Source organism: Lolium rigidum, chromosome 3, assembly GCF_022539505.1.
Source record: "Lolium rigidum isolate FL_2022 chromosome 3, APGP_CSIRO_Lrig_0.1, whole genome shotgun sequence".
NCBI classification, from domain to species: domain Eukaryota; kingdom Viridiplantae; phylum Streptophyta; class Magnoliopsida; order Poales; family Poaceae; genus Lolium; species Lolium rigidum.
Window position 1 is genome coordinate 364339184 of NC_061510.1, and position 12974 is coordinate 364352157.

Below are 12974 nucleotides of genomic sequence, written 5' to 3' on the forward strand. Positions count from 1 at the left end.
ATTATTATTCTCATATGAGATTGAGGATATATGTCCAAAACCGAAACTTCCACCATGAATCATGGCTTTAGTTAGCGGCCCAATGTTCTTCTCTAACAATATGTATGCTCCAACCATTAAGGTGGTAGATCTCTCTTGCTTCGTACAAGACGGACATGCATAGCAACTCACATGATATTCAACAAAGAATAGTTGATGGCGTCCCTGTAAGCATGGTTATCGCACAACAAGCAACTTAATAAGAGATAAAGTGCATAAGTACATATTCAATACCACAATAGTTTTTAAGCTATTTGTCCCATGAGCTATATATTGCAAAGGTGAATGATGGAATTTTAAAGGTAGCACTCAAGCAATTTACTTTGGAATGGCGGATAAATACCATGTAGTAGGTAGGTATGGTGGACACAAATGGCATAGTGGTTGGCTCAAGGATTTTGGATGCATGAGAAGTATTCCCTCTCGATACAAGGTTTAGGCTAGCAAGGTTATTTGAAACAAACACAAGGATGAACTAGTACAGCAAAACTCACATAAAAGACATATTGTAAACATTATAAGACTCTACACCGTCTTCCTTGTTGTTCAAAACTCAATACTAGATATTATCTAGACTCTAGAGAAACCAAATATGCAAACCAAATTAGCAAGCTCTAAGTGTTTCTTCATTAATAGGTGCAAAGTATATGATGCAAGAGCTTAAACATGAGCACAACAATTGCCAAGTATCAAATTATCCAAGACATTTTAGAATTACTACATGTAGTATTTTCCAATTCCAACCATATAACAATTTAACGAAGAAGAAACTTCGCCATGAATACTATGAGTAGAGCCTAAGGACATACTTGTCCATATGCTACAGCGGAGCGTGTCTCTCTCCCACAAAGTGAATGCTAGGATCCATTTTATTCAAACAAAACAAAAACAAAAACAAACCGACGCTCCAAGCAAAGTGCATAAGATGTGACGGAATAAAAATATAGTTTCGGGGAGGAACCTCGATAATGTTGTCGATGAAGAAGGGGATGCCTTGGGCATCCCCAAGCTTAGACGCTTGAGTCTTCTTATAATATGCAGGGGTGAACCAGCCGGGCATCCCCAAGCTTAGAGCTTTCACTCTCCTTGATCATATTGCATCATATTCCTCTCTTGATCCTTGAAAACTTCCTCCACACCAAACTCGAAACAACTCATTAGAGGGTTAGTGCACAATAAAAATTAACATGTTCAGAGGTGACACAATCATTCTTAACACTTCTGGACATTGCATAAAGCTACTGGACATTAATGGATCAAAGAAATTCATCCAACATAGCAAAAGAGGCAATGCGAAATAAAAGGCAGAATCTGTCAAAACAGAACAGTCCGTAAAGATGGATTTTATTAGGGCACCAGACTTGCTCAAATGAAAATGCCCATATTGAATGAAAGTTGCGTACATATCCGAGGATCATGCACGTAAATTGGCTTAATTTTTCTGAGCTACCTACAGGGAGGTAGACCCAGATTCGTGACAGCAAAGAAATCTGGAACTGCGCAAGTAATCCAAATCTAGTACTTACTTTACTATCAAAGACATTACTTGGCACAACAAAACTCAAAACTAAGATAAGGAGAGGTTGCTACAGTAGTAAACAACTTCCAAGACTCAAATATAAAACAAAAATACTGTAGTAAAAACATGGGTTGTCTCCCATAAGCGCTTTTTTAACGCCTTCAGCTAGGCGCGTAAAGTGTAACTCAAGTGTTATCGAAGGGTGGTGCACCTACAATGGGGTTTGGAGTTTTCTCAAGCATGCATAGTATATTGGATACATAAGTTTCAGCGTCTCCCTTTTCATTAGTCTTGGGCTTGCTACTCTCATCGAACAAATTTTCGTGGAACAAGCCAAGCATAGTTATTTTCCAGTGCATCATTCATAGCTAGGAGTTTACATGGTATTGGTGCTTTGATCTCCCCACCATCATTAACATTATTAGTGTACCTTATTCTATCCATGTCCATTTTTTCAAGGAGACCAACAAAATTAGTATGAGAACCAAGCATATTAAATTTAGCAAAGACCTTTCTAGCCTCTCTTGCTAGACCACCAAATTCTCTAAGAAGGGTTTCTAAAACAAAATCTTTCTTTTCCCCCATCTTCCATATCACCAAGTGTAAGAAACATGTGTTGGATTATAGGATTGAGATTAACAAATTTAGTTTCCAACATGCGAACTAAAGCAGCAGCAGCAATTTCATAAGTAGGAGCAAGTTCTACCAAGTGTCTATCTTCAAAATCTTCAACGGTACTAACATGGGTGAAAAATTCTTCTATATTGTTCCTCCCAATTATAGACCCGCGTCCTACCTGGTATGTTTTTTGTGGTAAAATTAAAAGGAAACATGATGAATCAAGTAAAGTAAATGCAAGTAACTAATTTTTTTGTGTTTTTGATATAGCAAACAAGACAAGAAATAAAGTAAAGCTAGCAACTAATTTTTTTGTGTTTTGATATAATGCAGCAAACAAAGTAGTAAATAAAATAAAGCAAGACAAAAACAAAGTAAAGAGATTGAGAAGTGGAGACTCCCCTTGCAGCGTGTCTTGATCTCCCCGGCAACGATGCCAGAAAATATGCTGGCGTGTAGTTGACGTGGGAGTAATAAATCTTTGTGGTGTAGCTTTTCTTCGCTCTCCGGCAACGCGCGCCGGAAAATATGCTTGATGGCGTGTATTTCACACGTTCGTTGGGAACCCCAAGAGGAAGGTATGATGCGCACAACAGCAAGTTTTCCCTCGAGAAAGAAACCAAGGTTTATCGAACCAGGAGGAGCCAAGAAGCACGTTGAAGGTTGATGGCGGCGGGATGTAGTGCGGCGCAACCCGAGATTCCGGCGCCAACGTGGAACCTCGCACAACACAACCAAAGTACTTTGCCCCAACGAAACAAGTGAGGTTTTCAATCTCACCGGCTTGCCGTAACAAAGGATTAACCGTATTGTGTGGAAGATGATTGTTTGCGAGAGAAAACAAGTAAAACAAGTATTGCGAAACAGATTTGTATTTCAGCATTAAAGAATGGACCGGGGTCCACAGCTCACTAGAGGTGTCTCTCCCATAAGATAAAAGCATGTTGGGTGAACAAATTACGAGTCGGCAATTGACAAATAGAGAGGGCATAACAATGCACATACATGTCATGATAAGTACAGTGAGATTTAATTGGGCATTACGACAAAGTACATAGACCGCCATCCAACCGCATCTATGCCTAAAAAGTCCACCTTCAGAGTTATCGTCCGAACCCCTCCAAGTATTAAGTTGCTAACAACAGTACAATTGCATTAAGTATGGTGCGTAATGTAATCAACAACTACATCCTCGGACATAGCGCCAATGTTTTATCCCTAGTGGCAACAAAGACAACACAACCTTAGAACTTTCTATCATCGTCCCAGGTGTCAATGCGATGCATGAACCCACTATCGAGCATAAATACTCCCTCTTGGAGTTAAGAGCAAAAACTTGGCCAGAGCCTCTACTAATAACGGAGAGCATGCAAGATCATAAACAACACATATGTAATAACTTGATAATTAACATAACATGGTATTCTCTATCCATCGGATCCCGACAAACACAACATAGAGTATTACGGATAGATGATCTTGATCATGTTAGGCAGCTCACAAGATCCAACAATGAAGCACAATGAGGAGAAGACAACCATCTAGCTACCGCTATGGACCCATAGTCCAGGGGTGAACTACTCACTCATCACTCCGGAGGCGACCATGGCGGTGTAGAGTCCTCCGGGAGATGAATCCCCTCTCCCAGCAGGTGCCGGAGGAGATCTCCGTAATCCCCCGAGATGGGATTGGCGGCGGCGGCGTCTCCGGAAGGTTTTCCGTATCGTGGTTTTTCGCATCGTGGGTTTCGCGACGGAGGCTTTAAGTAGGCGGAAGGGCGAGTCGGAGGGCCGACGAGGGGCCCACACCATAGGGCGGCGCGGCCCCCCTCCGGCCGCGCGGCCCTATGGTGGCGGCGCCTCGTCGCCCCACTTCGTATCCCTTTCGGTCTTCCGGAAGGTTCGTGGCAAAATAGGACCCTCGGGTCTTGATTTCGTCCAATTCCGAGAATATTTCGTTACTAGAATTTCGAAACCAAAAACAGCTAAAACAACAACCGGCTCTTCGGCATCTTGTTAATAGGTTAGTTCCAGAAAATGCACGAATATGACATAAAGTGTGCATAAAACATGTAGGTATCATCAATAATATGGCATGGATCATAAGAAATTATCGATACGTTGGAGACGTATCAATCACAAAGTCCGTCGCGATACCTAGGCGTCTGTTCCCGGCCGTAAGGGTTACGTGGATAAATATGCATTAGTGGTCTCACATATTATGAACCGCAACCCTTACGGCATTTATCGGGACAGCAGGCGGATGCGTAGTTGGGTACGTTCTTCCTGCTCTACCCCGATCCGAGACGAGATTCGGTAGCGCCTCCCCGTTGTTCTCCGGATGCACACCCCTCTCGGCTTTTGCCGAGACGTGTATCGGGAGAGCAGCGGGGAGGTGGTGTCGAAATTCTATCTCGGATCGTGATAGAGCAGGGAGAACGTACTCAATCTACGAATGCGGCGGCTGCTAGGAGCTCACCTAGTAGAGTTTTAGGTTGATGCACACGTAAAAAATAAAGATATGATGCATTTATTTTCTATTTGATATAAATTCTATGTTTGTCTGTTTTGGTGCTGATTAGAGGATGAATAATCGTGGCTGGATGTACGATGGCAGAATCAGTCAGTGGAACTATACTGATGAATGGGGAGAAAAGACCGAACAGTTTGTGGATAGGGCGTTTGCCATCCCTAGCAGACCTAGAACAGTTTGGTGCCCTTGTAGTAAGTGCGCTAACAAAAAGCCACAGGACAAGGAAACTATGAGTACTCACCTGATCAAGTTTGGGTTCACACCGTCCTACAAGATTTGGACTTACCATGGAGAAAAGGCAAAGAAACGTGCAAGGAAGGAGGTGCGGAAGATTCAACCTAGGGGAGAATATGACACTATGTTTGATAGGTGCTTAGAAAACTTGGCTAATGGTAATGTGCACGAAAGCCCTCATGTAGAAAGATAGAGCTGTATTAGAAATAAAGACTTGTAATCAATACGAGACGAACTCAAAGAGTCTCTCGCTGTTTGTAACTTGTACATCACGAAACGCTCGGCTCCGCCTCTTATATAAGGGGGAGTCGAGGGAGAAAGAAAGCATCGATTTCATTGTCAATGCAACCTTAGTTTTCTAGCAGTCGAGCACCTTTTCGGCTGAAACCTTCGAGATCTACTTGCCCTCTACTCTCCACGAAACCCTAGTCTACAACTTGTAGGCATTGACAAGTTGATACCTTGTCAGTAACGTTTGGTCATCATAAGTACAACAACTAGCTTGTCCTTTGATCTAAAAAGGATTGGGCTACTCGTTGCAATTATTATTACTATATTTTATTTACTCGTACTTTATTTATCTGCATTACCAAATACCCCTGAAAACCTGTTTGCTAGTGTTTACAGTGAACCCTTGATCGAAACTTCTCGTCAACACCTTCTGCTCCTCGTTGGGTTCGACACTCTTATTTATCGAAAGTACTATGATACACCCCCTATACTTGTGGGTCATCGCTGCAGGCATGCCGGCCACGACACGGGGTGACGGCCCACGATGCGGAGCACTTCTCTCATGCCTACATACCTGCGAAATGGAGAGGGGAGAGCGGATGCGCTTCCAACTCTCAATGCAGCGAGCGCATGGGGCGGGGCAAGGAAATCCGGCCGGCGTCTGCCGCACGCTCATGCGCCAAAGGCGAGGATGCGAGAGCCAAGCCTGCGCCGAACTGCGGGAGGGCCGACGGGAGGAGACAACGAGGACTCCGGATGCGGGCTCGGAAGGTGCGGAGGAGGCCGAAGACGGGAGATTAGGGTGGCGGCGCCGCGTGCGCACCCGGCTCCACCATGGTCCCATCGTCGCTTTCTCCCTTCTCGTGTCTTCTAACATGAGCAATTACACCACTAGTGATTGATCCCAAGACCAACTAAGAACAAATAAGGGAATTATAAAGACATAAAGTACAACCACCACGGTAAGTTTAAAGTCCCCATAGTTATACCCCCCGTTTATTAACCATGAATTACAACATGAATCTAAGAGCGGGATTCGGTTTCTGTGAAACTCCGGCTATCCCTCATCCTATCAACATGCAACAGTGACAAACTTGTGCATCCCCCAACATATGTGTGCACTCATATGTTAGTACAACAAGATCATCATAGATAATAACATATACATGTATGCAACCAACAACAAACTATATAACAATTTCCAAGAACAAGTCACTACTCAAACATCAACATAGAGATACAATATATCATGGGAAACAATATATTGCCTCACACATCATGCTTGCCGAGAGATTACAAGGTGTAGATGAATATGGTGTTGCTGTAGATGGTGATGGAGATGATTATGTTGATGAAGATGACCACACCGGAGGGGTGGAGTCCACGGAGGCGATTCCAGCTACGTTTCCTCCTCCGATCTCCATCGTCGACGGCATGCTGACTCTCTGTTTATGTGGTTTTGCATCGTAGCCTCGACAAAATGCTCAGGGGTTGTATATATAATGGTTTTTAGGTCAAAACAAGTCGTTTGACGAAAGATTGAGGCGAATTGGACGGACGAGGTGCAAAAGAGCACAGGTGGCGCGCCCGTAGGGGGAGGGTGTGCCACCTGGCCTCATTCCACTGTCTCGTTTATATCCCGGTGTCCCACTTTATCTCATTTTGTTTGTCTCAATTTTTTTTGAAGTGTGTCCCTTAAACTTGCCCTTTTTCGAATCATGTAGCTCCTGGAAAGTCAAAAACACTAAAAAGAGGCGTTTTCTGCCAAACAAAATTAGAACCGGAGGAGAGGGGATTGTTTAGAAAATTCCCGAAAACAATATAAAACATGCAAATAATATTATATAAGATGCAAATATGTGGTAATATGTGGCAATAAAGTACAAAGTTCATGTATGCATTTTACATGCATGAGTGTCATCCTAACACCACAAATTCAACATCACATGTGGGGTTAGTATATACCACCTCATCATAGTTACAATCCATAAGGTTTGAAACCCTAGCTAAACCAAAATGTATATCATCTTCCTTATCATGAAGTCATCAACAAATCATGGCCATCACCTCCACGCATGCCTTCCCACTCCCAAGGCCCCAAGGATACTAGATGTTGCAGTAGTACTTGCCAAGAAAGGTCACGAGCCACATGATCGGTGTGGAAGATTCATGCCAACGAAGCTCGTACACTGGGCCTTGTGGTGAAGCCAACAATGTCCATCATTGTGGTGAATAGGTCGGGGTGCATGTCCGTGGGTTTGTTCTCCCGGATGGTCTGTGCGACATCCTTGACAATGACAATTATGTTGGTTCAGGCCGTCAGCTCGTCGTCGGCAAAGACACCCCTCTTCCTTACATGCGTACACCTTTTGAGGGGCGTTACGAGGCTTGTTAGGGGGGGGGGGGATCAACGATCACCGTGTCCGACTCCTGCGTGTCAGCATTCTCAGCCAACGACGCAACTGGAGGCGTTCCCAAAGGCTCACTTGAGCCCATGGCGTACTTGTCGGTGGCGAGGCCAAACACAAAGATGGTCTACATCTCATCGTAGTTTATAACGGCGCAGCCGCCACCCCTCCCCTCCTATGAATAGAGGACCCCCTTCCTCTCCTCCAAACACACTTGCTTCTGGGTTATCTCTCTCTCCCTCGCTTGCATCTAAGAAGTACTTCCGTACGATTCCGTCCAAGACAACGGAGTCCTGCTGAAACAAAAGCACAAGCGGGTTCAACGCTGCAAAGGGGCTGTGTGTTCGACCCTCTAAGGAATAATAAGGTGGAGCTCTATCTACATTCCTGTTCGAATATTCATCGACTTGGCGAACGCCTGCCCGAGCTCTACATCAACCAGACTTCAAAGTCATGCTCGGGTTCATCATCAGCCTCACTGGATCTTCTGCAAACCCCATGGTGAGAATACAATGATCGTACTCGTGGTTTAATTTAGTTATTTGGGTGATTGTGTTATTAAAAGTTTTTGTTTTACACACGTAAACCCTTCAAGGCGATACTCCTTGAGCCCAACCTTTTGAGCCATTTTGTGCTTGTCGCCGACATGCACTACTTTGGCTCTATCCTTATTGACGCCAAAACCTTGGAGGTATCGGATAACAAAATATAATTTTTTCTTAATTTTTTTCCGACCTAGCCTCCTCCAATAGAAAAAAGAAGCCACCGCCTCCACCTCCGCCATAAGTCATTTCTCCCTCCTTCGGCCTAGCCGATATACGAAGGGGTGGAGAACCCGATATAAGATAATTTTTTGAATAAAAGTCGAGTTTTCTATAGACTAGTTTAGGCTTTTGGTAGCCGTTCTTTTTTTTTCTATCTCCACATCAATAAAGATGTCATTGTACACAATAAGTGACCTTCCACCCTTCATTTGATAATGAGATCTTATTCCCAACCTCAATGTATTGGAAGGGTTGGAAGGTATAATTTCTGTAAGTATGGTTCTTTAGATCTTAATTGTTGGGATTGGTTTTGAATTTTTTTTTTCTCATGGTTGCTATGAGGAGAATTGTTGTCGCAGTATTCATCCAGCTACTACGTCGTGGACGTATTTTTGGCTTTCAACGACGTCGGTCAGACTGTTCGGTTGTTTTTCCCTGAAATGCGTATGTTGGTACTCTTGTCGATGTCGATCGATTATTTTAATGATTACGCATGTGCACATAGTCTTAAAATTGCGGCTTAAATTAAAATTACTAGACAACCCTTGTTGATGTTTAAAGGTTTTGGTTTGATATCTATGTGATGTTTATGCTTCTGTCCTAAAAAGGAGGATTGTCTCTTGGAGGAACAAGAGGTTGATGACCTCGACGATTTGCTTTTTTTGTTTTGGACTGGGGGTGCTATTTCAAATATATCTTTATCATGCACTAATACTATTTTAAATATATGTGCTATTGTTTGCAAAAGGAAATTACAAAATATTTTCAGCCGATGCAGACGAGGCATTAGTTTTGCTATGGTAGATTTTTCTATAAAAATTTTTGCTGTACGGGGAGTGATGACGATTGACGGGACATACCGTCTGCGCATCGTATCGGAGAGCGTAAAGAAATCTCGGTAGCCCTGGTGGCCACAAGGTGCTGGGATCACATAGCCCCCAGAGGTGAAGCGCCCTGTGCTACGCGCCCAAGACATAAATACTCTTCTCTTCGGGCGTGCAGCCGGAGACATAAATTACGGCAACCTAACGTAACGCCTGCAGATACGGTACGGTGGGGAGCCATTTATTTTGCCCTCTCCTCTGGCTGGTGGTCATTGTTAAAAGAATCGAATCCATCCGCCTCTTCAATGTGCAGGTGCCCGAGCGCGGAAAGTTACCGCGCTTTTTGGGATGCTCGGTAGAAATTTGTATGGTAAAAAATCTTGGGCTTTTAGTGCTCGTTCAAACGACGAAAAGATCAGCTTTGACGGGGAGGAAAAAAATAAAATTTGGGGGGAAAGTCGGTCCAGCGTACCAGTACAGCCCTTTTTAAGAAGGCCAGAGAGCAAAGCTGGAGAGGCCAAAACCCTCTCACCACCAAAACCCCAGCCAAACCAGACCGGCCGCCCCTCTCCTCTCTGCCTTCTCTTCTTCCCTTTACACCGTCCTGTTCTGTTCTAAAGCAAAGATCAGAGGAGGAAGGCCGGAGAGGCAGAGGAAGAAGCAGGGCGAAGCGGCAGAGGGAGAGAGGAGGCGCAAGCTTTTTCAGATAGGTTTGGAATGCAGCAGCAACACCTGATGCAGATGAACCAGGGCATGATGGGTGGCTACGCCGCTTCCCCTACCCCTGTCACCACTGATCTCATTCAGCAGGTCATCATCCCCTCCTCCCCCAAATCTCTACTCCCCTTTTTCTTATAAGTATATGCACGTATTCATCTAGGAGTATCTCTTTCGTTGGTGTGTGCCCTAATCTTTTCTTTCTTATTGCTTCCGTATTCTCCTTCTTCCTGTGGTTCCTGGCTCGTTTTCTTTCTCTCTCTCTATCTCCATTTCTTTGATGGAACTCGTCTGAAAGAGCAGCTTTTCCGGTTCTCGCTCTTTTTCCAATATGGTGTTCTCTCCGTTCACCTCTACTCTCTCCTCGCCCTTTTTGAGAATAGCCATAGATGGCATGACCCCTCTTATTTTTCTCCCAACCCCCTACACGCCCTGGCTTATTTTTCCGCTGATCTGTTCTCCATGGTCCCTCCTAACACCTGATTTCACCTGCAGTTCAAACTGTTGCTGTCTTTTTGGTCCCTGTTTTCCTTCATCTTCGTTTCCCACACGATATGATATTGAGTTCCGCATCATTATCCTCCCCCTGAAAAGATCTTTCTTTTCACACAGAAATATATCCTATTTTTAGCTAGCTTTGGTCGGTGCTCGGGTGTCCGTGATCACACCTGCCCCCTCTCTAGCATTTGGCAAGCAGTGAACATGCCGGACCTGCAGCCAAAACCGACATTGAATCTTGCCCCCTTTTCCTACCAGGTGCATCATGTGCAATCTTCTATCAGAGGAAATGGAGTAAAGGCTCTGATATTTCCATAAATCTCGCTAATCAAACGCACGACCTTTCAGGGAGGTGACTACATTTTTGTTGTTGTTGAGAATAAGGCATGTTTGTAGAAAGAGATTAGCATTCAGGCTGGCTGGCTGGTCACATGGCCTTATTGGCCCAGCCCAGCCAGACATGATCTGGTCCATGTTCATGTGGGTAGTAGGAATGTAGGTTCGCTTGCGCTGTACCGCACCCCATTGGTCTTTTGACTGCTAGATCCCTAAAGTTGGCTTAATGCTGATACAACAGCCAGGGCCCCCTCTATGTGTGCCTGTCCTTGCCTTGCTGATAACCTGTTTACATGCTGCCGTGTCAGTCAATCATTGACCTTAAGCTTGGTAGGATTGGTCGTTGCCAGCCAGATCTTTTCTAGTATCTGTGCGTATAATGGAGACACGAATCTCCAATGGAGTGCCTCATTGGTGATAAACTGATGTGCACATATGTTGTGCTTGACTGACAGATGTGGATAAACATCCAGGACATGGATGTGTTAGCAGTTTGGCACTGACCTGCTTATATCTGGTTTAGTACTAACAATGTTCAGGAGATATAGCTGTACTGAACTTTCTTAACATTTTCTGCGTTTGCAACTGTGCAGTACCTGGATGAGAACAAGCAGCTGATCCTGGCCATCCTCGATAACCAGAACAACGGCAAGGTGGACGAGTGTGCACGGTGAGCCTCATCTCCCATCTCATCTGATCTCCTTGTGAACTACTACTAGCAAGTGTGCTGTTGAGCATGGATCTTATGGTAGCTTTTGCTATCCTGGATCTTATGGTCACATCATTTAGGACTAGTGTTAACAAGAACTAGAATATGCTAGTATGTTGGTCTAAAATCAAGGGCCTTTCCATTTTGGGACAATCAAATGTGTTTATTCAGATAAAATGATCCATGGATGTAGGCCTTAATGTTGATGCTACTAGTTTTAGTACTACGTTGGTTGAGACGTAGTCGATCCGTTGTAGCTCTAGCCTAGGCTGATCCATACAGTACTTATTTATCAAAAGTGTCCTTCTGATAAAGCAGTACTGTTTCTTGTTCAGTGCACTGTTTCTCTGAAATGTCAATGACACACAACAGTTTCGTCTTCATTTCTCAATCATAAGTGTCACGTAACGGCATGCATGGTTCATGTTCATGTAATATGCTTTGGTGACAGGAAGGGCTGTTTTGGTTACCCTCCACCCACGTTTTTTGCTTATTGTTCGTTGCTGTAACAGGCTACAGCGCCTACACGCTGAGCCTTGTTTTGTCTGAAACTTACTGCTGCGCTTGCTGCAGGAACCAAGCTAAGCTCCAGCAGAACCTCATGTACCTTGCCGCCATCGCCGATAGCCAGCCTCCTCAGACGGCGTCGCTGTCTCAGGTTCTCAGACGTTGCGATTTAGACTCTTTACGGAGTAGTTTAAGTTCATCGTGAGAGTAGAACCATGGCTAACTTTTTCATCGTTTGGCATGCCAGTACCCGTCCAACCTGATGATGCAGTCCGGCCCGCGGTACATGCCGCAGCAGTCGGCGCAGATGATGTCGCCGCAATCGCTGATGGCGGCGCGGTCGTCGATGATGTACGCCCAGCAGCAACAGGCCATGTCGCCGCTCCAGCAGCAGCACCAGGCAGCTGCCCACGCGCAGCTGGGGATGTCTTCCGGCACGACCAGCGGGTTCAACATTCTCCACGGCGAGGCCAGCATGGGCGGCGGCGGTGGAGGTGCCGGCAACAGCATGATGAACGCCGGCGTCTTCTCGGACTACGGCCGCGGTGGCGCCAAGGAGGGGTCAACCTCGCTGTCGGCCGATGCCCGTGGTGGCGCCAACTCCGGGGCGCACAGCGGCGACGGGGAGTACCTCAAGGGCACCGAGGAGGAAGGCAGCTAGGCCAGCGGCGTCGTCGCTAGCACCGGCCTGGCAGCACTTGGCGTAGCAGCAGCAGCAGGAGTAGCAGGTAGTATTCGAGGATGTAGTGCGTGGTAGTGGCAGATTAGCAGTAGCTAGGTGGCTGCAGTGGTTAAGCTTAATTTAGGTGTGTTCCATGGAACCTGGAGGTGGTAGTGACCTGCAACCGCATCTGCAATCCCTGCGTGCAGGTTCGCTTGTTTTGGATGTGCATGGCAGGTTCTCGATCCATCCTTGTTAAGATGTAGTATGGAAAATCGCGGGTTATGTGGTGGTGACGGTTTGTGAACACTCAATATGTTATATCTAGTGCTGAATGCTCATGGTGTTTTCTTCTTCATTTGCCTTGTGTTCGTGGT

General features: G+C 45.2%; 1 protein-coding gene across 1 annotated transcript; it reads left to right on the plus strand.

Moving 5' to 3' along the window:
- The first annotated feature begins 9886 nt into the window (after positions 1-9886).
- Positions 9887-12597, plus strand: LOC124700456 (GRF-interacting factor 1-like). The gene is made up of 4 exons (XM_047232582.1): positions 9887-9979; positions 11314-11390; positions 12003-12087; positions 12184-12597. The coding sequence occupies exons 1-4, from the start codon at positions 9887-9889 to the stop codon at positions 12595-12597; spliced, it is 669 nt and encodes a 222-aa protein (XP_047088538.1).
- Positions 12598-12974: the final 377 nt, after the last annotated feature.